This window comes from Pollachius pollachius (genome assembly GCF_949987615.1).
Source record: "Pollachius pollachius genome assembly, chromosome: 11".
Taxonomy (NCBI): Eukaryota; Metazoa; Chordata; class Actinopteri; order Gadiformes; family Gadidae; genus Pollachius; species Pollachius pollachius.
The window spans coordinates 5,387,834-5,415,053 of record NC_136944.1 but is presented as its reverse complement, the minus strand read 5'-3'; the positions used below and the strand labels follow the sequence as shown (position 1 = coordinate 5,415,053).

Below are 27,220 nucleotides of genomic sequence, written 5' to 3'. Positions count from 1 at the left end.
CACGGTCTCTCTCTCTCTCTCTCTCTCTCTCTCTCTCTCTCTCTCTCTCTCTCTCTCTCTCTCTCTCTCTCTCTCTCTCTCTCTCTCTCTCTCTCTCTCTCTCTCTCTCTCTCTCTCTCTCTCTCTCTCTCTCCACCCCGGAGAGACAATGAATCTGGCTTGAAAGTCCACTTTATGAAACCTCAACAAAAGATGTAGTGCCTGTGGTTGTTGTGTACCATAAATGTGTTCCTCCTTGTTCATTTCATTTAATAGGCTTGTCTTCTACGTGTTGTTGTTTATGGGGCTGCATGTGGCTCAGGAGGTAGAGCAGGTTGGCTAATAACTGGAAGGTCGCTAGTTCGATCCCCGGCTCCTCCTAGACCATTGGTTCTCAAAGTGCGGCCCGCGGGCCAATGGGGGCCCGCAGAAACATTCCTGGCGGCCCGCACTGACATACAGATTTAAGTAAATTAAGTAAAAAAGTATTTTTTATATATCAATATTTATTTAAACCAAAATAAATAATTATAAAGAGAAAAGTCGACTCTCTCTAGCTTTCAATTAAATCCTGTTACATTTGTTAGTTTTAATCCGACTATACATTACTTTGAAAGGATGACCCTCAGTGTCGTGATTTAGACCTCACTTGACCTCACTGCCAGAGGTCCACGGTGCAATGTTTTTTTTCACCACTGGGATGATGACGGCGTCTCCCGTCTAATTTTTTTCCTTTGGCGGCCCTCAGTCAAATTCTGGGTTCCTAACTTGGCCCTCAGCTGTCAAAACTTTGAGAACCCCTGTCCTAGAGTGTCGATGTGTCCCTGAGCAAGACACCTCACCCTAACTGCTAACGACGAGGTTGCTGTCACCTTGAATGATTGACGCCTCCGTCGGTGTATGAATGTGTGCATGAATGGGTGAATGTTAGGCCATATTGTAAAGCGCATTGAGTGGTCACTGGTCAGAAAACGCTGTATAAATGCAGTCCATTTAGTTACCATTATTTGAAGCATTTGTTTTAGTTCGGGGGGCATATTGTTTGAAATGATGATAGAAGTTTAAACGGATGGTGTGCTGCATGCTCTGAACTGTATTCACTCTGATCCTGCCAACAGTAATTAATTGATTTAAGTCTTGATCCAACAGATTTTGGTTCACTGCTGTTTGATCCCATGAGACGTAGTGGCCTGAAAATACCCCTCATTTCCTCACCCCACATCTAATCTGTTTGGAACTAACAAATGTCCCACAGTACATTACTCACACTAGGGGTAATTGGTGGAGCGTAATCCCTGATTTTCCGTTGTATCTGTCATCTGATGGACCACACGGTGCCAATCTCCTAATGCAGTCCGTAGGGGGCTGTCCCCGGTCGGGTATCTGCCGGACCCCTCGGGCCCCTCTTACCGCTCTCATGGGTGTTGTTCACCCTTAACCTCCGTTGTGTTGGCCCTCAAGGGCCCAGATTTAGCCATTCAGATCACCGACCGCCCTTTGAGTTATAGGGTTTGTACAAGGCCAAACAGCTGGCTGTTCCGGGTGGGCATATGGCTTTGTTACGGCTGCCACAAATGAACATCTGAGTAATATTCAAAAGCACTCGCAATCTGCACGGCGATGGCATTCGACTGGTCCCCAGGAACGGGACACGAGAACGAGGCGCAGGACGTGGCGATGAATAACTGAAACGGGAGTGGAAGGGCAATGGGAGGGGGGCTAAGTATATGTAGCACAACCCGTGATGTATGAATCGTCTACTGCATAACCAGCCACAGAAGGCCCTTGCCGCAGCACGTTGGAATTAACGTGTTGATTGGCGATGCAAGCTGATGCCAATTAAAAGCCCAACATTCTGCCTCTGAGCACCATCGCCGCTTCAAGCCTGTCCGCGGGCAGATAGAGCGCCCCGCTGGTGTGGAAAGTGATTGACAATCCCTAAGAGGCTCTTCATTCAGTGTATTTTCTTTACCATTATTGGGATTACTCACCGTGGCTAATCTCGTTTGATCCGGTAATCTCTCAATTGCCCTGTTGATGGTGTCCCTGTTTTGGAATTGGTTATAAATGGGATCCATTATGACATGGGTTCCGGATCGGAAGTTTATGAGCTCACTTGTTGGTGTGTGTGTGCATGCAGGTGTGTGTATGCGTAGGTGCATGTATGTTTGTGTGTATACCCGTGTGTGCGTTTGTGTGTGTGCGTGCGTGCTCCGTGTGTACACGTGTGTGTGCAAATGTGTGTGCGCATGCGACATGCACGTGTGTGCGTTAGCATGCGTGAGTTTGTTTATGTGTACGCGTGTGTGCGTGCATGTGTGGTTACAGAATAAATCCCTGTATTTGTGTCCATTCCTCAGCTTGGTCACCTTGACTGCGTCTCATTGGAGATTCAGCCTTTATTGCGTTTCAGCCAAGTGTGTGATTGCGGTCGGCCCGGTTCGGTTACACACCGCTGAGAATTCTCTGTTATTGAGCCAGAGAAATGGCTGGTGCACCACCGTCCCAGCCGTCAAGAAGCAAAACCCATCTGCATGTTATATTCATATACCCAGGTAGAGGAAAGCACATGGGCAGCTTCCCTTGAATTGATTTGAGACACGTTTCCTATTGACGGAAATTGTTTCTGTCTGTTGATAGATTTATTATGCCGTCCATAAAACGTAAGCAGTTTTGGTGACAAAGGGATGGAAAAGGCCCTCGAAAAGAGATGCGATTGCACTATCCTGGCTCTGCTGAGAGGAGATTGCCTGAAAAGCCGAACATAGTATTAAATGAATAAATGCATCGGAGCTCGGTGTCACTCATACTGTCTTCTGAGTTATGGAATTGCAGTTAAATTAATCTTTTTAGTTCAGTTTTTTCTTTTATATCCCCATTTTTCAGTCCCTTTCCTTGTCTTCTGTGTTCTATATCCTGTTTAACAACCAGCTCCTGTCTGACTCTCCTGCGGGTGTTTTGACTAATCCTGAAAAGGTTAATTTTGTTTGAGTTTTCAGTCCAAACCAATGTCGTTCCCTGTGATGAATCATTTGGCTCAGAGGGATTTCAGTCAAAGTCTCCATTTTGGAGAGAATAAAAGAGCCTTTTGCAGCCTTGGATGTTTTTTCATTGTGTGTCAAATTAGACAAGCTGACAAACCGTTCCCAACATAAGGTTAATTATGCCCGGCTGCCTTAAAAGACTCCCCAATATTTTCTCCGTCTGTATATGTCACCACAGCTGTGTTACAGTGATTACATTTAACCAGTGCCCTTTAGACTTCTTCCAGGAAAATTAAGAAGTTAAAATCTATATGAATCCTATCTCTGAGTTATCGTCCGGTATTCCAGAAGCTTAATAAACCAGTTAATTATATAAAATATCAGTAATAATAATATATGAATAAACGTTAACCGTGAAGTTCACTAAAAGTGTTATACACACACTTAACTTAAGGTCACCAACCAGCTACATTGTTCGAAGGTCAAACTGACATTCAACCAGAAAACAAAACGGTAATGGTTCAAAGGTCTAAAAGCCAACCCCACCTGATGCTTGGCAGGGTTGCGGGAGTCATGGAAAAAGTGAAAAAGGTCATCTCACCATTCACTCCTCAAAAGTGACTCCCAGCCCCCCCCCCCCCCCCCCCCCCCCCCCCCCCCAGCAAGCCTTGTGTTTGATCCCTTAGCGTTCCAGCAGATACTGCTGAAGGTGTGCTCAACCTCGTTTGAAACTGCCTTTTGCTTTAACATCGCCCGTCGCCCCCGGCAGCTTTGCACGCTGTCTAATCCCGGAGTATCGTGCCAAGTCGCTCAGCTCTGAGTCACACTCAAGCACACTAAAGTCCCCTGTGGTTTCCATTGCACCCCTCCCCTCATATACTTCTTCTTTGTTGGGTTGATTCCTTTCATTTCTCTGTATTAGTTCATGGGGTACCTGATCCTACCTGAGACAGGTGGTTTTATTGAAGGAATGGAGCATCCTTTGCTAGTTTGGGATGCGGGGTGAAATCGCTAACAAAATGGAGGATTGCTCTTACCCCCATAAGAGCAGGTATTTCATCGTCGTTACCTCCCCATCTCTCCGGGCTTGCGGGCCGGCTGTCAGCTTCGTTGAAGTGATGGGCCCTGGGGAAATGTATTTTTGTTAACCACGCGAGTGACCTTTCTGAAAACATTTAACACGCTGTGCCGTGTTTTGTAGAAGTCATCAAGGCTTCAAAAGAAAGGACAAATGACATACGTGTACTTTTTTTGTTCAAGTCACTTTGGACACAGTTTTCTTTAATATATTGGGACCAGCGGTATTATTTGTGCTTGGGCTCTACTGCTACTCTGGTGTGTTAACATGATGGAAGCCAAGAATTCTGATTCGCTCATATTCAATTATTATTGGTAGTAGTAGAAGAAGTAGTTGTATTGGTTAGTAGCTGTCGTTTTGGATGCATGCCATTGAGGAGAAGTTTAGGCTTAGGTCTCAGCTGAAGGCACTGGGATCCAATTTTCAAATGGGAAACACTTCCCAACCGAAATAATATTAGTTCTAGTAATTACATCTGTATAATCTTATATCTGTATCTAGTGCTAATAACTGTAATGCTACACACAACAATTTTGCTCCTGCCCCTGAAAAGATAGTGTGTGGCGATGGAGGGAAGGATTATAGAGCAGCACGGTCGAGGCTGTAATAGGACTGCTGGAAAACCCAGTGGTGTATAGCGCCCATTTATTTTGTGTGTGTTTGGGAGTGTGTGATTGTATTGGCCGGTCCCGTTGCAATGGTAGAGTGCTGCAGGCAGCCCTGGAGCCATCTTGGGATGTGTGTTTAGCTGGGAGGTGCGTCGTTGATTTATGAACGCTATACAGACCAATGACTTCATGGTAAAGGGTGGGATTCATCATCCTGACCCACAGCCTGTGCAGGTATGGCTGGAGGCACCTTTTAGAGGGGGGTAACCCAAATTGTCTCAAACAGTATAGAGGGAGAGAAGTAAAGAAATGCTTACATGGTTGGGTATAATTTGTATTAATAGTTTAGAAAAGTCATGTTTATTCAATGTTATTCGTATCATGTTCTCGCTCTGGAGTAATTGGTAAGAGACACAAATTGCTCTAGGACTGACCATGGTAACTCTTAATTCAGGATCCTCTCTCAGCCTATGCAAATACAGGACAGTCGTATAATTAGTTTGAATCACAATTCTTGCAATTGGATAATTATATTGTTGTAAAATGTTGGATGAATGATCCCTTGACATCGTTATTAGTAAATAAATCAAATTGATTGAATTTTTTCTGAATCTTTAAGTGAACCCCGCCAATCTCTCTGTATTTAACAGTAGAACGGCCATGGTGCACCCCGGGTAGAGTGCGTACCATTTAGGCTCAGTCGTAATCGCAGCGACGCAGGGTTCTATTCCTGCCCGTGGTCCTTTGCTGCATGTCCTCCCCTCTATCTCCCATACCTTTCTGTCTATCTCACTCTATCATAAAGCAAAAAAATAGAAATGTTAAACAGCAGAACCACCGTGAAGGGGTCAATTTGATCGCTAGTAACTATGAAACACAAAAACTAATTTCAGCATTGTGCTTTCATGACCTTTACTAAATAGTTATTAAGTTTTAACACGCGTTTATACCCGTGTTCTTAAATTTCAGAAATTATATCGGTAAAGACGGTTCAAAGTGATTTTGCATCTTTATACGTTGTAAGCATGATCCCCGCTGTAGTGACATGACCGCAGTTTACATTTTCTCCAGCAGGCGTCACAAAGGTACAGGTTCACTACAAGACTAACATTAAAATCTATAGTGCAATTTGAAAAAATTGCACCTGCACACAATTGCACCAAATATAAGATCACGATAAGAAAAAAATATATAAAAATAAATAAATTGGAGGGATGTGTTTTGGTATCTACATCAGACGCCATACAGGAATAGTTTATTGTTTATTGGCTGTGATATTGTCCCCATGCACTTAACCTCTTGGTTTATATTGTTTCTCGATTAACCAAAAAGCCAATCGTCAAAAATGTACATTTTGTCAAAAAATAGTTTTCCGTTACGACAGCGTCGACCTTCAGTAAAAAACCCATCTGCCAGGGTATCCCATAACCGCAGGTGGTTGCTGCGGTAACGAGTCAGAAGGAGTGGAGACCCCCCTCCCAGGCACATAGGGCCGATGGTACACCACAGTCGGCCTGCCGTCCTCCAATAGCTTAGCCCTCTTTGTCATACACACCTCTACCCTTAATGGTTTGTCTATTAGCTGTAATGGCCGTTTGAAATGTATGCCTTGGCATCGGGCCTGCAGTGCGATATGCTGGCGAGAGCAGACGATATGATTCAATACATGTTCTAAACTTATCCCTCTTTACAATTTGAAGTTACTAAAAAGGGTTGTCTTACTTTTGATTAGTGCAGGTTTTAGTACAGTTGACTGGAGGTGTGTTTGTGCGTGCTAGGGAGAGATATAAGATAGGTAGAGAGTTGGGAAGGGCGTGCAGTGGTAATAAATCAAATGTATGGCAGCTGTCTGCAGCATGTGCGTTGCGTTATGTTGTCATGGAGTGTGTTATGTTGTTAGCTGGGTTGTGTGGTTAGAGGACTTGTGTTGTTAGAGGGGGTTGTGTTGGGTTGTTCAATCAGAACCAGACTCTGTGTGACTCTTGTGTGTGGTAAGCTGGGATTGGTGTGTGTATTTGTGTGTTTCTCTTGTCTGTAGTAAGCCGTGATCGCTCTTGGTGTGTATTTGTGTGTCCGCCACGGGCTCTGTGTGTTTGTGTGTCTGCCGTGACCTGTGTGTGGCCGTGTGTGTCCGGTAAGCGGGGGACATCTGTGGGGTAAGCGCTTCAGAGCAGCTCTTAAGGCGACAAGTCGAACCTAAAGTGTTCCCCTCAAGGTTCAGCCGCCAATCAATGCGGGCGGCGGGCCCTGAGATTGTCCCCGTGAGTGGGACCCCGGAGTCGGAGGTCTGTAACGCAGCGCATGGACCCGGGGCCAGGCCCGCAGAGAAGATGGGATTCTGAGTCGACCGCTAAGCCAGTGGCCCTGATTTGAGCTCTAATAGAAAATACTAGCTGATGCCCTGATAGGCAATCAGGGGGGAGGATGGCCAGAGAGAGACTCACTTTCCGAACAAACTAGAGGAAAAAGTGTGCAGAGTTCTGTGAGCGAAAGCAAAAAGGCTTTTTTCTTATAATATACAGTTTTTTCTATCCCCCTAATTTTTTGGCCTCTTTACCCATAAAGGTAAAATTTTAGAAGCAAGGTCACACCCGTAGAAGGTTGTCATATTGAATCCCATCCTGACTTGTTCTTGTGGATATTTAGACCTTAAAGATTTGTTGATGCAGACCTGCCGTGTTATGCTACATGTCATTCTTGCTATTCTTCAACCCACTTTGCTTTCTCTACTCATCTCTCCTTTCTACAAAATGCACAAAGATGCCATTCCATAATACATATTTAACGTAAGAATCTGATTGCTGCCTAAATCCCTTGACCGCAACAATCAGATAGCCGCTAACAATCAGATAGCCGCTAACAATCAGTTTTCTGAACATTAATTTACATTTACATTAGGGCATTTAGCAGACGCTTTTTTCCAAAGTGACTTACACCTCATTTGCCAGAAGAAAGAGAAACAACAAGATATTGCTGTCGGTACAGTAAGGATTTTCATAGAACCAAGTGTCAAGCCCTAACAATCGCCAGGTTAACCCATTCCCCGTATGCAACACAGATAGCTAGGATACGATGCTACACAATGCCAGGTACTATTTTCAAGTGACAGGACGTACAACATACAGTCATTGTGTACATTAAGTGCCAGGGGGTTGTTGTGATCACAACGTTCTTCCGGCTAAACGTCCTCCTCTGCTTCTCTCTGTCCCCAGGCTGCGTTCACGCTGCTGCTGGGTCCCTTCACCTTCTTCAACGCCCAGAAGACCAAGTACCTGCAGATCCTCACCTCGCTTATGCGCTGGATTGGTGAGAACAAGCCCCGCCAACCTCTGGCCCTGCCGAGTCGTTATGTCTGGACTATGTTGTTAGATATCCATAATTCTCTGGGCGCGGTATCATAGGACCCCTCCCCAACCCATCTCTCTATACTATATACTCTCTCTCTCTCTCTCTCTCTCTCTCTCTCTCTCTCTCTCTCTCTCTCTCTCTATGCTAACGTTTCTCGCTCTCGTTCGTCCATCATGGCCGCCGCTCTCTGCCATCCCTCAGGCTGACAGCGGTGACAGCATGTCCAAGCCCTGATTGGACTGTCACTCACGGGCTCGGCGGCTGAAAATGAAACCCCCATACTTCACGCAGACACACACATACACACACACACACATGTGTCCACCACCTGCAGAGACGCTAGCACATATGAACCATTGCAAATGGATACACACACACACACACACACACACACACACACACACACACACACACACACACACACACACACACACACACACACATGCATTTGAATGAAAACAGAGGATTTTCCAATGGACTTCCCTTTGCCACAAGACTTTTGAGTTATAATTGCTAGTCTGATAGCAGCTTGGCTCAAATCTGGGTAAACAGGTATTTCACTTGAGAGGAGAGGAGGATGGCTATGTAGGCACCGTAGTGCTTGTGTGTGTGTGTGTGTGTGTGTGTGTGTGTGTGTGTGTGTGTTGTGGCATCCCGCCGCTGAACCGGCGACAGAGAGCACCACGTCTCTCCCCCCAATCAGCGCAATCGGGGACACCTGGCCGGAGGAAGGGAAAGGACCAGAAGCCGGACTTAAAAGGGGCACGAGTCCGCACCACAGAGAGAGTGACACGGCGGGAGTCCGCACCACAGGGAGAAAGACACGGCGGGAGTCCGCACCAACGGGAGAGTGACACGGAGGGAGTAAGCACCAGACCGGGCGAACGGCAAGGGACGCGGAGGGATTCCGCACAGCGCCGGGCAAGTGACACGGCGGGAGTGCTCGCTAGACCGGGAGAAGGGCGAAGCGACACGGAGGGAGTCCGCACCGCGCCGGCGATCTAGAGGCTCACGGAGACCCTAGCACGAGTATACAGACTATTAATTATTCTCGTGAAATAAACGCCGACTGCGGCTTTAACCCTTGATTTCTGTGTGATTCCTGCCGGGTATCTGACACTTGGGGAGACGGGTTGCCACATATGGTGGAGAATGCAGGCAACTCGACCGCGCTACGGGCCGGTTTTGTGAGGGAACCCCCTTCAGCCGGCATGCAGAACCCGGATGGGACCGCGGCGACGCCCGCCCAGCAGCAGCAGCGGGAGACCACGGAGAGTCTGGCCCTGCTCTACGAGGTCGTACTACGGCTTACCGAACTAAGCGCCGCAACCGCCGCCGCGACCGCCGCCATGACCGCCGCCCCGTTGCAGCCGGAGACGACGCCGCCGGAGACGACGCCGCCAGAGACGACGCGGCCCGAGATGAGGCCGCGGGAGACGAGGCCGTGGGAGGAGGGGCCGCGAGACGAGCCACGCCGGCAGCAGACGCAGCCATGCATGCGAGCGACCTGCTGGGCGCAGGGGACGTCAGGAAGCCCGACCATACCGGCACGGGTGATGAACCGGGACACGCAGGCCCTCGTGGATACCGGCAGCGTGGTCACTCTCCTCCGCCCCGACTTGGCGGGCGGGAAGGAGGGCGCACCCATAGAGGTGACCTGCATACACGGGGACACCCGGACGTTCGAGACCTGCCACGTCGTCATCCGGACCCCGCACGGGGTATTCACGACGCGGGCAGGGATCGTACCCCACCTACCGGTGCCGCTGCTAATCGGGAAGGACTGCCCTGATCGTCACTGATCTTCCACCGGCTACAGGACCCGGCGCGTGAACTCCGGAGCCGGAGAGAACCACCCCGCAGAGGGGTGAGGGGAGCTCAACAGGCCTACGGGGCCACCAGGCCTCTGTCGCCCCCTGGAGGGCGAACAGAGGAGGCTGAGCCCATGGCCTCACCGGCACCAGAGGCCGTGGCGCTGCTCGAGGCCGACTCGGAGCCAGAGCTCGAGGCCGGTCCAGAGACCGACATCGACACCGAGCCCACGACAGAGGCCTCACCGGAACCAGGGGCCGTGGCGCTGCTCGAGGCCGACTTGGAGCCAGAGCTCGAGGCCGACGTCGACACCGAGCCGGAGGCAGAGGCAGAGACGGAAGCGGCAGAGACGTCAGTTGAAGCAAGGGACTCAGCTAAAGAAGCTGAGGGCGATCACCTGTCCGGGTCGATCCCCAACGAAGCCGCCATCACTCTGGACGTGGATGGGGACGCCCTCCTGGAGACAGGTAAACCTGTGGAACCTCCAGATCCCGACGAGAGCTCTGACGACCACCTGGTCCCCTCTGGACCCACGGGCCATGACGACGACGACCTGAGGGAGGAGGTGACCAAGGACCCCGGCTCCAAGAAGGCGTCGACCGCCAAGCCGCTGCAGCAAATCACATTGGACCACGAGCGGGCCGATCAAGCCCAGAGCCGGTGGAGGGCGGAGGGAGGTCATCCTGGTCACCGACCACGCCCCCCTGAAGCGGATGGCCGGAGCCAGGGACACCAACGCACGAGTGACGCGGTGGTTCCGGGCCCCCCGAAACATCAGGTATTATCTTCTAGGGAGGGAGGTCATCCTGGTCACCAACCACGCCCCCCTGAAGTGAATGGCCGGAGCCAAGGAAGCCAACGCTCGAGTGACGCGGTGGTCCCCAGCCCTCCAGAACGTCAGGTACTATCTCCTAGGGAGGGAGGTCATCCTGGTCACCGACCACGCCCCCGGAAGTGGATGGCCGGAGCCAGGAGCGCCGGCGCCCTGTCACGCCGGGATGCCTGCCTGAGCGGGTTCAGCGACGACCAGAGGCCTGAGCAAGCGGTGGAGGAGTGTGGCATCCCGCCGCTGAACCTCGGACCGGGCGGGTCCGAGGACACGCAGTAGACCTGGTTTACCGTCGCCAACCTCCAGCCGGCGACAGAGAGCACCACGTCTCTCCCCCCAATCAGCGCAATCGGGGACACCTGGCCGGAGGAAGGGAAAGGACCAGAAGCCGGACTTAAAAGGGGCACGAGTCCGCACCACAGAGAGAGTGACACGGCGGGAGTCCGCACCACAGGGAGAGAGACACGGCGGGAGTCCGCACCAACGGGAGAGTGACACGGAGGGAGTAAGCACCAGACCGGGCGAACGGCAAGGGACGCGGAGGGATTCCGCACAGCGCCGGGCAAGTGACACGGCGGGAGTGCTCGCTAGACCGGGAGAAGGGCGAAGCGACACGGAGGGAGTCCGCACCACGCCGGCGATCTAGAGGCTCACGGAGACCCTAGCACGAGTATACAGACTATTAATTATTCTCGTGAAATAAACGCCGACTGCGGCTTTAACCCTTGATTTCTGTGTGATTCCTGCCGGGTATCTGACAATCGGGGAAACGGGTTGCCACAGTGTGTGTGTGTGTGTGTGTGTGTGTGTGTCTGTCAACTCGCTGTCGGACAGAAGAGAGAGCAAGAAAGCAAAGCTGGTATTGGTGTAACAATACGGCGGGAAATGAGTATTGGAATAGTTTCAAGTATATTTAATATCAATATGTATCTTTCAACCCTAGCCTGGCCTATCCTGGTTAAGGTGGTCTGTGCTTGCCAGTGAACCTTGGCTATGCTGTCTTAACCTGTAATAAGGCAGTCTATCTTGGCCTTGCCTTCAGTGTGTCTGTGAGTGATGGGTGTTGTCACTCACAGGTCCTACTTATCATTCACCATGGCAGAGGTTTGTTCAGTGTTGGTGCCGGGGCCACGGCACAGGGGCCACATATAGACAGACGGACAAGGCTCACAGCTTACGGTTCCTCTAGTCACCTTTTCAATGGGACCGCTGAAAACCACGTGTCTACACGGAGGGACTCAGTCTGTCGTGGGACAAGGCAGACGTTCTCGACTCGGGGACTGAAGTATACTGCCAAGAAACTTATGACAACAGCCTAATGGACAGTGATATACAAGGAGTTTGATGTATTGAGTTCATTATCAAGCTAACAATAGAGCTCACGAGCTTTGTTTTTAGATGTTTGAAAGAAATAAAATGACAGCACTGTACTCTCAGTTAATCTTTCTGCCGGTGTGCAGAAATAAATATAGCCCAGGGAGGCCAAAGGGAAAAGGACGTTCTAGACGGAGAGATTAGCGACTCAGGAGGAAGATGGGAAAAGACAAGACAAAGCTGTGATAATCCCTGAAGGAGAATTCAGTGAAAAATAGTTGTATTCTACCTTGGGTCACCCTTCCGGAGTGTTCTTGACAACTTTTCGAGTATCAGAGGGAATATCTCAGTGACTTTGACACAAGCATTTTATAAAAAGCTGTTATACCTGGTGTTTGGCAAAAAAGATAATGTAGATAAATACAATGTATATATGAAGCAATATCAAGGTCCTCAAAAAGTCAACGACCACAGACACCACAGAAAAACTACCATCTTAGTTTTTAATTAATTCAATTAAAACAATGACTCATAAAGGGTTCACTCTTAGACCATGGTTAAAGACCATGGCTTCCACTTGCCTGTCTACAATAAAAGATGAAGCACAATTAGTTCACATTGGTTTGAAGAGCTCACAGTTTTGTTATCTTTCCTTCTATGTTTTCGTGGTATGGGCCGAAGTCGGTTTAGCTGAGAGACGATTGTGTTGGTGGAGTTATGAAGGTGGGGGGTTACAGTGTAAGAGGGTGCATCTGTCTTGAGCTTCACAGAAGTCATGGTACTGAAAGGCCTGCAGCATGTCATATTTCAGCTGGTTACACTGATATGGGGCTCATTGTGTCACCATTGTATTTTTCTATTTTAAGACAAGTTTATATTCTTTGGGCAAGTGCAGCCAACCTTTTAACACTCCTTTAAAGTTTTTTAATTAGCAATCAAACAAAATCCCCCAAATTGTTGTTTTGGTCCAACTTTGGCTAACTCTTGTTTAATGGGTAAGGCTTCCTCATTTACTGCATGACGTGTTTATAATAAGGTCTGATAATAAGGTGATTCTTTATCAGTGGAGTGCATCCTCCTCCTCTTCATCTTCCTCCTCCTTTTCTTTTCTGGCTGACGGCTTGGAATTCTCAGACAAAGACGAGCAGTATATGTTGAAAGACTCACATGAGGACATATATATCAATTTTCCTGCCAGTGCGCACACATCTTCCATTTCATAAGGACATGGGTTAAGGTTTAAGGTGCTGGTGTGACTCCCAGCCAAAAGATCAAACACTTTGGCTGCAGTCCACCTGTAGAGGTCCTTGAGCAAGATACCTAACTCCTAGCTGCCCCTTAATGGCCTGGGCAAAAACAGTTCCCTACAAGCTGCTTTTGTATGAAACTGCTAAATGACACTTTATAAAATGAATGAACAGTAATTAACCATCACTCTTCGGTCCCATATTACTACCCTACCTGTTGGGGGGGTCAGTCCAGCATATCACAGTTTATTTATTTATAAATAAATAAATAAATAAAAAAAACTTTGTCGATCTCTGCCGGAGTCGCCACCCAACGTGTCCCTATCATTAATCCTCCCAGACGAGGCGTGGCGGTGAGGCCTCCCTCCCTCGCCAGGCCACTGACCCACGGTGCACTAGGGGATGTATAAAGATGTGCTGGTGCGATCGGGCTGGGCGGGGGGGCCGGGATTAGCGTCGTTAAGAGAAGGGGCGCATCACAGAGTGTCTGGCTCGGCAGCTGGTGGAGGCGCAGGGTGGAGGTACGGGCCATCTCGACGGGGGTCAGTGTTGCTTAATTAAAGCCATACCACACACACACACGCACGCATACCCCAGATGGAGGTCTGCTGGTCAGGGGTTTTGTTTGTTTAGTTTGTTGGGGTTTGTTCCTGTTGGGTTTCTGGTCGCGGAACATGGGGGTTCTGGACTGGTCGACTTTTGGAGCTGGTGTCACCCCAGAACCAGTGTGCAACTGTTTGGCTGGAAATCTTTACTAATGCTAAATGTTCGATTCCGAACAAATTTCTTCGTAACAAAACAGGAAAACCCTGTGTAACGCAAACCCTCGCTCCTCCTGGTTTCGGGATACGGGGCAGATAAATACTGGGATTGTCCCGCAGGTGTCTTCTTATCAATCAATACGCCAAATGACTTTTAGTCAGCTTCATCATAAAATAAACAAATACATGCACAATGCATAGCCTCTTCAACCTGAATAAACCTGAATTTTCTCTGAAGAACAAATTGAAAATGTCAATTCCATAACCCTAAAGTTCACCTGGGACATTCATTCAGCCTGAACCCTCCTCAAAATCAACCTAGCATGAACAGCAGGAGGAGGAGGAGGAGGAGTGGTGTTCCTCAACAGTATCTTCTGAACCCCATCCTGCTGAAGGGGGAGATCCACAGGGTGGACTGAACCATGAGGCTACATTCAGCCCTCACCCGCTGTCACAGACTGAATAACCGCTAACTGAAATGGAAGACCTGCTGCCCCAGTGACCCGTAACCCCCCCTGTTCCTCTCCAGCTCCTCCAATCCCAACCGACACACCGCAGGAGCAAGAGGAATACCCCCCTAGGACAAGTGGAGACCTAGGCCAACAGTGTGCGTCTGTATGTGTGCATCCCACACACACAGACGTGTGGGGTTGAGTTTGCGTGGGCGTCCCAGTCTTTGATGCGTGTGTCACAGTCCTTGAGGTCTGTGTGTGCGCTCAATTCCATTAATCTGTTCTGTGGTTGTGCATGGGGAGTTAGGGATGCAGGCCACCGCTCTGGGAAAGAGACTGTTCCTCAGTCTACTGGTGGGGCATCTTATTGTCGTGAATCCTTCTCCTGATGGCAGCGGTTCAAACAGGGCATGGCCGGGCTGTGTGGCGTCCCGGATAATGCTGCTACCCTCGTTGTTCCGTGGGAGCTTTATTGGTATAAAGCTCCCACACCTATGCCGATCGACGGAACAGCAGAACTCACTTGTGTGAGTGTGCAGATAGATGGATGGATCCATGGACCGTTAGATGGATGAATGGATTGAGTTGATTAAAAAATAGTTTTTGAAGGACGGCTTCTTGAAATGGGTTTCAGATCAATCAGTCCAATAGTCGGTGGTAAGTGTTTTAATCAGGGCTGTTAACCTTTTGGTTCCATCTAACGGTAAAGTAGCCTATGTGAGGATGTCTCCATTCATTCATTCACCCCTTAGGTGTTAGAATATACAGTCCTTAGACAGGGATGGAGACTATAGCTCTCCATCATTCAATTACAATATGCAATGATGGAGAGCTGAGATTTTCAAAGTTTTTCCAATCAAGGAAGTAATGTAATTATTTGACCATCACGCTGCAGCACTAAACGAGAGACATAAAAGACGCTGTATTTTTGTTGTAAAAGTACTGCTGCCAACATTGCTGTAAGCAGAGGTCCCTCCGCTAATGTGTATTTAAAGATCACAGCCCCTGGACACTTCGGAGGCCCAGGCTCGTAGGCAGATGTATATTATTTTTTTATCGCTGGCTAAAGTTACCAAATCCAGCAAAGCCTTAGTGCAGGGAGTAATTGCTGTTTCCTGAAAGCCCTTAAGATAATGTGATGGAGTTTGGCTGCGCGGTCCCATCTATCGGAGAGCTGCTAGGATGCTAAACGGCGGGCCAGCAGGTGGTCACGGCTGGGCACCTCACCCCGGAACGCTCTGCGTGCGGCGGGCCTGTTGACTCGTTCACAGGGCCGGGCTCATTAGGGAGCAGAGTGGCTCGTTGGTTCCCAGCGGTGCGGCCGTTATCTCCCGCCTGTGCCGTGTGTGAGCCCTGCACCGCAGCCAGCTGGGTCCACTCGGGATGGCTTTGAGCGGAGTGGATAACCGGGACGGCTCTACCAGCGGGGGAAACCCTGCATCCTCCGCTGCACACCGGGTGGAGAGCGGGTCGTTACGGCAGAGGAGAACCACAGCACCTCTTAATTAATGCCAGGGTAAGCCTTGGAGCAGTCATTTTAATTTGGCAAATGTGCCAGAACAGGAGGGTGTCCTCAAAGGTCCGTACTTTGTGTCACTACCGTGCCATGCAAATGCAACCCCCCCCCACCCTTCCCAAGGACAAAGGTCCCCGCCGTTATGAAGTAATTGACCTGCAGGGTGTCTCGGTGGAAAATGCCTTGGCGTTAAACTCTTTCTCTTACTCGCCCCGAGAAGCAGGATCCCTCATCTTGTCACAACATCCCACTCTGGATTTATTACCCGCGGGCCCCCCCCCCCCCCCCCCCTTTAACCATTTTGTGTCGCTCAATTGACTGGAGGTGGCCCTTCTCTGAAGAGGGAAGCCGTCGGCGTGGAACCCATTTTCACAGCCACTCTGCGATTCCCTGGGGCTCCGAGCGCGTCCGCCATCCTTGACTTATCAGAAACAGCTCCGCCGCAGGGTCCCGGTGGGGGGGAGGGCAGCCAGCGGGAGGCTCCGCCGGTAATCTGTAGCATCCCCTACAAGGTCGTCGCTGACCCCCTCCGGAGCACCGCTGAATCACTCACTGTGAGATGAAGTGGCACTTGTAATACGGTTGTGATACCTATCCCCCGCAGTCCCCACTCCAGCCCCCGTTGAAAGGGGAAGCTGTAGCAAGGAGGCCGGGCGTGAGGCAGATTCAGCCTGGAAGTCCAGGTTATCTCCATGCAGACATGTGTACCAGTACCTTCAGTGACCATGCGTCAGATGAGGGGATAGTCAGGTAACCTGAAAGCCAGATGTGAGGGCAGTTCAGCCTTGAAGTCCAGGTTATCTGCATGTGGCAGCACCAGTACCTTCAGATGACCATGCTGCAGACGAGGTGATAGTCAAAAGCGTTGTCACTGATCCTTTCAGTATGTCATATGTCTTCACTGATGCCTTCAGGTTCATGACCGACACCGTCAGGTTATCTCCATCCGTCATCACCAATACCTATATGTTCTGGTCGGGTGTCATTGAGGATGCCTTCAGGTTATCTCCATCCGTCATCACCAGTACCTATAGGTTCTGGTCGGGTGTCATTGCAGATACCTTCAGGTTATCCCCATCTGTCATCACAGATGCCTGTTAAGAGGGAAATCTCTCATGTCATGTGTGTGAATGAGTTTCCTCTGGCGCTGCATACATTGCCTTTCGCTGAAGGGTTTCCTGTTAATGGGGCCGAGGTGTCTCTGAATGGGAAGCTTCATCAGAGGGGACAATGTCGCGGTGACCTTCAGAGCTTACACTCGTTTTCACCTCCGCCGTGATGAACCGCCACAGGTTAACAGCAGACATATGTAGTCGGGTAACCAAGGGATGATAAACCCCCAAAGGTTAATATCGGTCATAAATAGTCAAGGAAAGGACCGATGATAGAAAAACGACTCCTGCAAACCCATTAGAGTTGGATTCCCTTTGGCAAATTCACTTAGCCGAAAAAAAAATGAGCAGTGAGAAAGTGTACCGGTATAAAACAGGTACAATAAAGCATACATTATCCAACAAAAGTTACAAAGATGATTTAGCACATTCAACAAATCTTCAATTATCCACATATTTTAATGGTTTCCTTCCCCCTGATCTTTCCAGCCACCTTATATTGTTCATCCAGCCTGATCATCAGTACTATGGGTTTTTGTTGCATTGCAGCAAGCTTTCCCATTTAAATTCACGGCCATGGTTGGGCAGTGTGTCATGAAGCCCTTCTCAGAGGCATTGACGAATGAGCCCATTATGAAATATCTTATTGTACTGCGTCGGTTCCACCAGGTGTTTAAGCCATCTGATTGCCTTTTAATTTTGAGTCGAAGATAAGCGCTTAGTTCCTGTAGTGTCTTAAGTGAGACCGATTAGCCTCAACCTTCTTAAGTAGGACAAAGACTAGAGGTTCGGAGACGCCCGCAAAGACGAGCAAATATGTCTAGAAATATGTCACTTTGATCCTGATTAAGGTAACTGCACGTCATCTTGAAAGGATCAAACTGACTTATATCTTGACTCGTCTTATATGTTGTCGGACACCCCAGTATCAATGTCACAATGTTCGTGACTTGTAGCCTTTGAAAGAGATTTAATAACTTACAGCATAGTGACTCTCGGTCCATCCCAATGTCACCTCTCACCCTTCTTACAAGCAGCTGTAAAGTCTTTTTAAGTCTACGGCCGTCCATCAAAACGAGTTATTCTGAAAGATTGACGGCACATTTTAATGAAGACACCCCATTTCCAAATTGAGACAAGGTTGCCATAAAGTAAAAAAAAAAAAAGGCAATATCATAAATGTATTTATAATTCAGTGGCATAATGATATCTAGCAGGAGCATTTACCGCCACTTCAGTACATCGGCGAGGGCCAGGCACCCGAGGCCTGACTTAATTGAAATCTCCCCACGCTCCGTCCCTCCCGCCCGGGCTGCGAGAGGCGCTGACAGGCCCGGGAACGGCTCCTTTACCTGCTCTGTGGTTCCCCAGCCAGAAGGACACTGTGATTGTGCACCGTGGCAGATGTGTTCACAGAGAGAGGGAGAGAAAGGCCGGGGAAACTGCAGGGAGATTAGGGAGGATAAGCAGACAGTACTGTACTGTACCTCACCCTAGTCTTTTGCTTCGAGCCGCTCACACAGTGAGGAATCGAAAGTCAGTGCACCGCTACGGAGCACTGTCCCAGTAGAGGTCTCTGAAGGGCGCGTCGTCACGGTCCGATCTAGCACTCTGCCCATTGTCGTTGTTTGGGGAGAAACCGAGGATTAGGTCAGTCGTCATAACACTGAATCACATCCCCTGGCTCTTCTTTTCATCTTACAACCCTGTCAAGAAAATGTATCGTCCTGCAATACTGTTTGATGTTGCTACGCTATAACTATAAAATAAGTTACCAAAGTAACTTCAATGGAGTTTAAGTTACTGTGTAAAGTGCTCATGCTCACCTATTTTATACTTACCTACGTAAAGGTTTTCTCTGCGATTCACTAAACATGATTTCACTAAATGAAGCCTGCTGTGGTGTTTTCACTTCCATAAATGAAGGGTTGGTTGTCAAACTGTACCGTCCACAGGGGGCCGCTAGCCGTGCTCTTTTCCACTGTTGTTTGAACCCCCCCGTCCCCGTCTACGGTGTCCTGGAACATCGTATCTGATGGGGCAGGGACCAGCTGCCGGTGGCGTAGACTGTGGTGATTTGTTTTGAACTTCCAAGGGCACGGCGTACCTCCTGCTGAGCCAAGCACACATGGCGAGGACGCAACACAATACCTTCGTACGGAACACCACAATACGACCGAATGTACGTCTGGTCGCGCTTTAAAGTCGGGGAGACCTTCGATGGTGTTCTGAGGCCATCCGGGACAACGAGGCCGGCTTGCAATTCTGCCTTCTTTCTAAAGTGTCTTGTCCGATCTACTAGCGATGACCGTGAAGCCAGCTTCAATCAGGGCGGCATTGTGCAACGCGGTCAGAACCGCAGTGGTGCTCACCAGCTTCCGCAAAAGACTCAAAACTTGTTCACCTAGACTCTGCATAGCCTCCCCCCTTACCCCCCCCCCCCACACACACACACACACACACACACACACACACACACATACACCCACCCTACTTACGCACGTATGTTGTAGGTCCTTGCACTTTAAAACAGTACTTAGCATTGTGTAGCATCTTATCAAAGCTATCTTTATTGTAAACAGGAAACGGGTTAACCTAACAATTGTTGGTGCTTGTCACTTTGTTCTATGAACATCCTTACTGTACGGACAGTGATATACTGTTTCTCTTTCTTCTGACAAAAGTACTTATTGTTAGTCGCTTTGGTTTAAAGCATCTGCTAAATGTAAATGACGTGGCTAAGGAATACCTCTTCCAGTCCTTAGTTACAGTACTACCTTTAGACATCCTTGAGTGAGATGCCTAAGCCCCTAGCAGCTCCTTGATGACATGGACCTCTACGTCGTTTCAGATGTACTAAATAACACAAATCGGTTTGCTTAGATACACGGTGTGTATTAAACCCACTTGAGAGTAAAACGTTAAGTCTACATTTGTCACATATATTTGCAGCTGTGCTATCAGCACAAGACCTCAACTCTCGATATAGAAAGTGAAAGTATCTTTCCCTTTTGGCACACTCTCCTCACCACGAGCCAGAGATGACTTTGATAAGGAGCCAGCTATCTAAATATTGACCGCACTGGGCCTAAACCCCTGAATAGGTCACGTAATTATGTACTTGCCATGGCATAGCGTTCGGAATTACACCATCTCTTTCCTATTATAGAGGGAATTGGCTCTGTGTTGAAAAAAAAGTATCAACTGCTGTTAATGGATAAATAAAACTCTACATTATGCTACACACACCATCAGTAGTCTTACTGTTGATGGATTGATATGTTGTTCAGCTCAGCACCTTTTCCCCCTGTTGGTGCTGTTCTTTGTGAAATATGTGCCTCTTCTCTGGTATGTTAGCTCCACTCCACCACAGGGGCAGATTAATAGATCTCCTGGTCCCCGGACAGACCACGCCTGTTAGTGTACTCTCACTGGAGAGCAGATACTCAGTCTCCGTCATCCCATGCGCTGTTCTCTGGGCATCTCGGGGCTCAACCCATGGCTATACCAGCCAAGCAGTCTGCCCTGCTTGAAGCAACCGAGGTTCTGTCCCAACCTGTGGGCCATGGCTACAAGTCATTCCCTCTCATTTAACCCACAATTGTTTGTCTGTCTCAACTTTCCTTTCCATAAACCCCATACAAGAACATTGAATATGTTGCTGTATACACAAAACTAAACACACTAACCCTCACACACATAAAGAACTCTACAACGCAACTCTATAATGCAAATAAATGCATTAAAGTGCACATCACGAAAAAGATTTTGTTTATAACAAACAAACTATTTTTTATTAGCAACCGGTACTGCCGACCAACAAACATTCAATTCTGTCCTAGTTATTTATTCAATGATTATTATAAGCTGCAGAATGCAGAATGACGTAATCAAGGTCAGTAACCTCATATCCAGTCATGCACTAAAGTATTTACAAAAACAGGTCAGAGGTTTACATACACACACACACACACACACACACACACACACACACACACACACACACACACACACACACACACACACATACACACACACAGCCTACTCAAGGTCTGTGTGCCGCGCCGTGCTACGCTCAACCCTGACACCGCCATGACTCCGTCCTCGCATTCTTCATACCGGGCTCGCCCGGGGCGATAAAAGCTCCCAACGCATCGCGGGTGTGAACGTGAGGCGGCGGTGAGGGCCGGGCAGGGTTCAGGCCGTGCATCATCCTCCTCTTGACCTCTGACCCTCTCTGCCATCCAGGCCTATATCACTGATTTTAAAGAGGTTGTTTTGATGGAGCGCTAGAAGGCGAGCCATAGAGGTGACGTGGAGCCATAGCCTGGATTTATACGAGAGGCACCCTCACTGATGGAGGGTTATTTTACAGAGACCAAGCGGCAGGCAGAGTTTCACAGTGTGGTGCCAGTGTAAAGGAGAGCTGGGTCTCCCCTCGGTTAATATCCCAACACTCACCATCCCCCCTTTCATAATTAATACTTTTCCTCTCCAAACAATCCCATTCTGCGGTCGGAGGTGAGGTGGTCGTGTTGGCGCCCATGACCGCTCACCCGTGACCCAACCCGTACCTCTCCTTCGGAGGACCTCTTCTCATTGGCCAGTCCGTGCACGCATCACAATCAATTGGAGCCGGGGCTGCAAACAGCAGGAGGGGAGAGACGGATACGCTCCTCTCTTTCAGGTGCCACCTGTCCCCCCCCCCCCCCCCCCCCCGCACATCTGCTCCATATAGGGGAGTCTGTGGAGCGGAACCAGGGCCCGGTCCCTCCTGATGGCTCCGTCGCCGAGGCAGATCCATCAGGGTGCTTTCTGGGTCAGCGTCATGGTGCACGGGTTAGAGCGTCAGAACTCTTCAGGGCCCGATTCACTCTGCCCTTTATTATATCAGCTATCAGCAAGCGAGGTGACAAGACGACGTGGGGTGGTTTTCTTATTTTTTTGGTCTACATTCACATTTACATTCAGGGCATTTAGCAGATGCTTTTATCCACAGCGTCCTACAATTAGTCCATTTTTCAGAAGAAAGAGAAACAATAATATATCGCTGTCGGTATAGAAAGGATGCTCATAGAACATGTGCCACAAGAAATGGCTAAGTCAACCAATTTCCTGTCTACAACAAAGATAGCTAGGATAAATGCTACACAATAGCTGAGTAAAAAAATACAATAAGTGCATAAGAGGGGTTGGGGGGAAGCTATGCAGAGTCTAGGTGAACTCTGAACAAGTGAATCTTGAGTCTTTGCAGAAGCTGGTGAGTGACTCTGCGGTCCTGACATCGATACATTACAAAACAATTTCCAAGATGTGGCGTTGGCAGTACTCATAGAGTAGGGTCGTATTTCCTCCCTGAGTGACAGTGTGTTGGCGTGGAGCTCTCTGGGGGTCTCCTTAAATCGCCCATGTCTCTGTGATAGCCGTCTTTAATAATGCATTTTCTACATTTGCCCGATTAACTGATCCCCAAAGCCAACCTTAGAAGAAGGGTGCTTAGCCAAAATGAGTGAATGATTCATCTATGAATAATCTAGGTGTGTGTGGCCAGCCCAGTGAAATAAAACAATCTCCTGACGAATCCAAATCAATGCAATTAAGTAATTTAATTATCTCGCTCCACTTGATCTGCTTATCGTGGCATGGCAGGATTTTACTCTATTCCATTATTCTTTCTGAACAAAATTAATTTGTATTTGGAGGAAATTCTATGGGACGTAAACACGTGAATGATTTATAACTTGGAACGATTTCAGCCTTCGCTTAAATCATTCCATGCTTTAAAACATTCATACCAAATGATTCCATAACCTTATTTATTAATACCCACCTAGACTTAATAATTAGAAACCACTTAATGGAACGAAAGACCATTCTGCCCCTAGCTCTTTATTTTTGCTTGCTCAGGAGGTAGAGCAGGTTGGCTGGTCACCAGAAGTTTGCTAGTTCGATCCCCGGCTCCTCCTAGCCGAGTGTCGAGGTGTCCCTGAGCAAGACACCTCACCCTGACTGCTCCCGACAAGCTGGCAACCACCGCCATCGGTGTGTGAATGTCTGCATGGATGGGTGAACAAGTGCAGTCCGTTTACCGTTTAGTGGACAATACAGTGTTTGCCATTGCTTCGGAGAGTCCTTTATACTGACCACTAATCTCTGTGCTTCTTGTGTCCCACAGCCTTCACCATGATGATCATCCTGGCGCTGATCCGCATCAGCAAGGGCCGCGGCGACGGCCGCCCGCCCACGGCCTCGCTGGCGGGCGTGCCCAACCTGTTCGGCGTGTGCGTGTACTCCTTCATGTGCCAGCACTCGCTGCCCTCGCTGGTCACGCCCATCTCGGAGAAGCGGCGCGTGGGCGCCCTGGTGCTGGTGGACTACGTGCTCATCCTGTGCTTCTACACGCTGCTCTCCTTCACCGCCATCTTCTGCTTCGACAACGCGCTGCTGCACGACATGTACACGCTCAACTTCACCGACAACTGCGACGTGCTGGACGTGCCGGCGCTGCGCTACTTCCTGGGCCTGTTCCCCGTCTTCACCATCAGCACCAACTTCCCCATCATCGCCGTGACGCTGCGCAACAACTGGAAGACGCTGTTCCACCGCGACGGCGGGACCTACCCATGGGTGGTGGACCGCGTGGTGTTCCCGCTCATCACCGTGGTGCCGCCCGTCCTCGTCGCCTTCGGCACCCACAACCTGGAGTCCCTGGTGGGCGTCACGGGGGCGTACGCCGGCACGGGCATCCAGTACATCGTGCCCGCCATGCTGGTGTACCTGAGCCGGCGGCACCTGGAGCCTGTGGTGGGGCGCGACGTGGTCAACAAGCACCGCTCGCCGTTCCGCCACGCCTTCTGGGTGTGGTTCGTGGTGGTGTGGGCGGCGTTCTGTCTGGTGTTTGTCACAGCCAACATCATCCTGGACGAGACCAGGAAATGAGGAGGGAGGGGAGGAAGGAGTGGTTACTGTTGATTCGGTTTGATTCTCGGACCCGGGGCCTTACCTTACGGGACTGACCTGCTACAGAGTGTAACAGGATGTGCCTTCTTTTTTTAAAAGCTGGGACTTTTATTGCGTGTACATTTAATCAGCTGGAGATTGCTTTATCACAGACGTGTTGAGAGGGACCAAAGGTTCCGCGGTGTCGGATGCTAAAACTGAACTTAAAAAAGGGAAAAAAGCAATCGGTCAAGAAGGGAGATTAATCATAACATCCGTTAGCAGCTTAAGTTGCCACTTAAGTTCTGCGTTCGGCACAACTTGGGCCCTCCGTAACTTCTGCCCTGCCTTGCTCGTAGGGAAGGGAACACGACTCTGCCGTGGGAAGTACCTCACGCAACTGAAATGAACTGTAATAAAAAAAAAAACACTAAATTAACCAATCAGGGATAATCTCGCTTTTATTGCTCGCTGTCATTCTGTGTTCTGTCTTCTTCATTGACCGGAGTAGTGGCTCTAAGGATATCTTTGCAATCGCAGGCACACACACCTACACACACACACACCTACACACCTACACAGACACCATAAACACATTACTCCACACACACCATAGTCACAAACGCATGTGAACAAACACACACACACACATCTACACAACTCATACGCATGCAGCACACTCGCTTGCCTCCTGTTCTCAGTGACTGTCTGACGAATGTAGGCGACAGCTGGGAAGTGTACCGTCTGTTACGCCTCTTCACTACACGTGTGTATGTGGTTCACACACGTGCGCACGTGCCTCATCCCCTACACCCGCTTATGAATCCTCACTCAGCCGTCCATCTCCTAGACTCTGCAGCGCAGTGAGACTCCCAACAGACCAAACGGCTGAGTCACCTGTCCACGGTGACGTCTGACCTTTGACCTTGAGGCGAGTTGAGGAATGCAGCTAGCCAAGGCTAGACTACCCTGCCCAGTCAGTAGGTGTCTTCGTATTTTCGTTTATTACCGACCCGGTTCCTAGGAATGGATGTTTCCCAGGAGAGAGATAGATCGGCATTTTGTCAGCTGCCTCTTCAGAAGCTTCACCCAGACGTGGGTTTTATTTAGGTCTGGTCCCTGCCCTACTCGAGGCTGGTGATGTGGTGTCACTACCGCTGTGTCGAGGCTCTCAACCCTTGTCAGTGTTTAATGTGTCTATCTTCTGCCCTGGTGTTTGAGTCTGCATCGTAGCCGTTATCCTCAGGTAAGCTTCGCTGTGAACATCCGCCGGTGGCTTAATACTGCTGGTAAACGAGAGCTGGGGAAGAGGACTGTCTGAGCTGTAGCCCATTATGTCGCGTGGCTAACGGTACATTGGTCAGCTAACTGCATGTTAGTTAGCTAACTGTATATTGGCGAGTTAACTATGTTGACTTTATGAGATTTAGCTTATGATGTTGCCATGTACTGGCCTGTGTTGTAGCTCATTGGATTGTGTAGCTCTCATTAATTTTTACACGCTTACTCTCTTAGCTAACTCTGTTGAACTTGACGGTATGGCTCAATATGCAAAGCTAAGTTACTATTTTCCTTAAAATAATAATAATCATTACTATGACGACAAGTGGCAAATTAGCCTCGCAGCTTTGGGCCACCTAATTGTGAATAAGGTAACACTGTCAATACAATTGAGCATTTTTTGCGGTGGTTTGCACACTATTTACTTGGGTATTTATATTTTACGTTTTAAATACAACGTTGTATAACTGCTCACAAAACATTAAACTTGTTCAATATTCCTTTTTGAAACTGGCATGTCGAGCAACATGCGAGTTTAGCACTTCCTACGTCGAAAACGTGAAGCCGTTTTCGGTGGTGGATGCTAATGACTGTCTAACAAGTTGAATCCTGGGGACTTTTTTTACCAATTTGTTTCCCCTCTATTGTACAGCGTTGAGTGTGGTTATCCTGCCGTATCTGTATTGTATGTTTGATGCTAATGTCAGTGATGTTAAATGTGGCCTTTTGTATTACAGTAGCAGTGTCTGTAAAACTCTGTTACTCTGGTCTTTTGGCTTCTAATCCGAGGCCATGCCACGTGTTTGATTATCCATGCTTCTGGCTTTGTGTTCACCAGATGATTGCAGGTTATCCTTGGTGAAAGGTGTGAGTGGTTAGTGTGGTAATGCGCAGATCAGTTCATCAATGACCAATCTTGAGTCAGAAAAGGTAAATTCACTCTCAAATTCAATTCATTCATTCATTTTTTGCATTTGTGGGAAAGAATGAGTTGGCGTTGAAAATGGGGTTCTTGTTGCTCTTCTATGAGTGGAAAAACTTGTTAAATTTGCCTTTCATTGTCTTCAGAGCAGCTCACCGTCTTTCCTGTTTTTCCCTGAGTTCTCTTTTTTCCTTTCCAAAATGTCTTCCCACACAGCACCTGTACAGAAGCCGTTTCTGTTACCTTGACAATCAGCCTCCCTTTCTGAAGGCGAGGAAATCCTGTTTATTTTATTGATCGTGTCATGCGTTCGTTTTCTGTGATTTTGTATACTATCGAGCTATTTTCGTCTTTACATTTCTTTGTTTACAGCTATTTCACCTTCCTGTGGGTCTACATTTTATGTCCAAGCACATGTATTCTGGTTTTCAATGCATTGGGAAAAATGTCAATAATAAAACCCTGAAGTCCCATATTCTATTTCATTTTTTATAAACACTCAAAAAGTAAATTATTTTAAACAATATTATTGTGTAAAACTACGGCTATTCGTCATCATTTGAGAGGTCAGTCACCACCCTATGTACATTGCTACGTCGTGTCCTACATTTCCCGCTTGGTAAATGTCTTTAATAGCATGAAAGTAGGACAGTGTGAGGCTGGGCAGGATTGGTCTCCTTAGCGGGACGGCTTTAATTAACTCATGGAAACATCAGTCAGCATGTCAGCACTCGGCCAGGATGTTCTGAACCGCTGTCTTGATGTCGTAGTATTTCATCACTTCCCCATTTCCTTCCCGGCCGGATCCCCTTCCCTCTGGCCTCTTCCTTAAGTGTATAATATTTTTTATTTATTAAGGACTGACTTTGTGTAGTTGGTTATTTAAAAAAAAAAAAAAACGTTTTCTCTTGTAACGCAACCCTCTTCTCAGTTTCAATTTAACAGGGCAAACTGTGTGAGAAAGTATAATTGGAAATGTTTGAAAAAAAACTCTACAGCTTACTTTATTTCTGAGGGTTTGCAGAGAGCTGGGATTAA

General features: G+C 48.5%; 1 protein-coding gene across 1 annotated transcript in view; it reads left to right on the top strand.

Annotated features, from left to right (window-relative positions):
* The window catches only part of tmem104 (transmembrane protein 104), a 54,488-nt gene extending 27,835 nt beyond the window's left edge, over positions 1-26,653 (top strand). Inside the window, exons 9-10 of the mRNA XM_079745760.1 lie at positions 7,862-7,955; positions 23,216-26,653. Of these exons, the coding sequence (XP_079601886.1) occupies positions 7,862-7,955; positions 23,216-23,979 (858 nt within the window). The 3' untranslated portion in view covers positions 23,980-26,653. The remainder of the gene's footprint in view (positions 1-7,861; positions 7,956-23,215) is intronic.
* Positions 26,654-27,220: the final 567 nt, after the last annotated feature.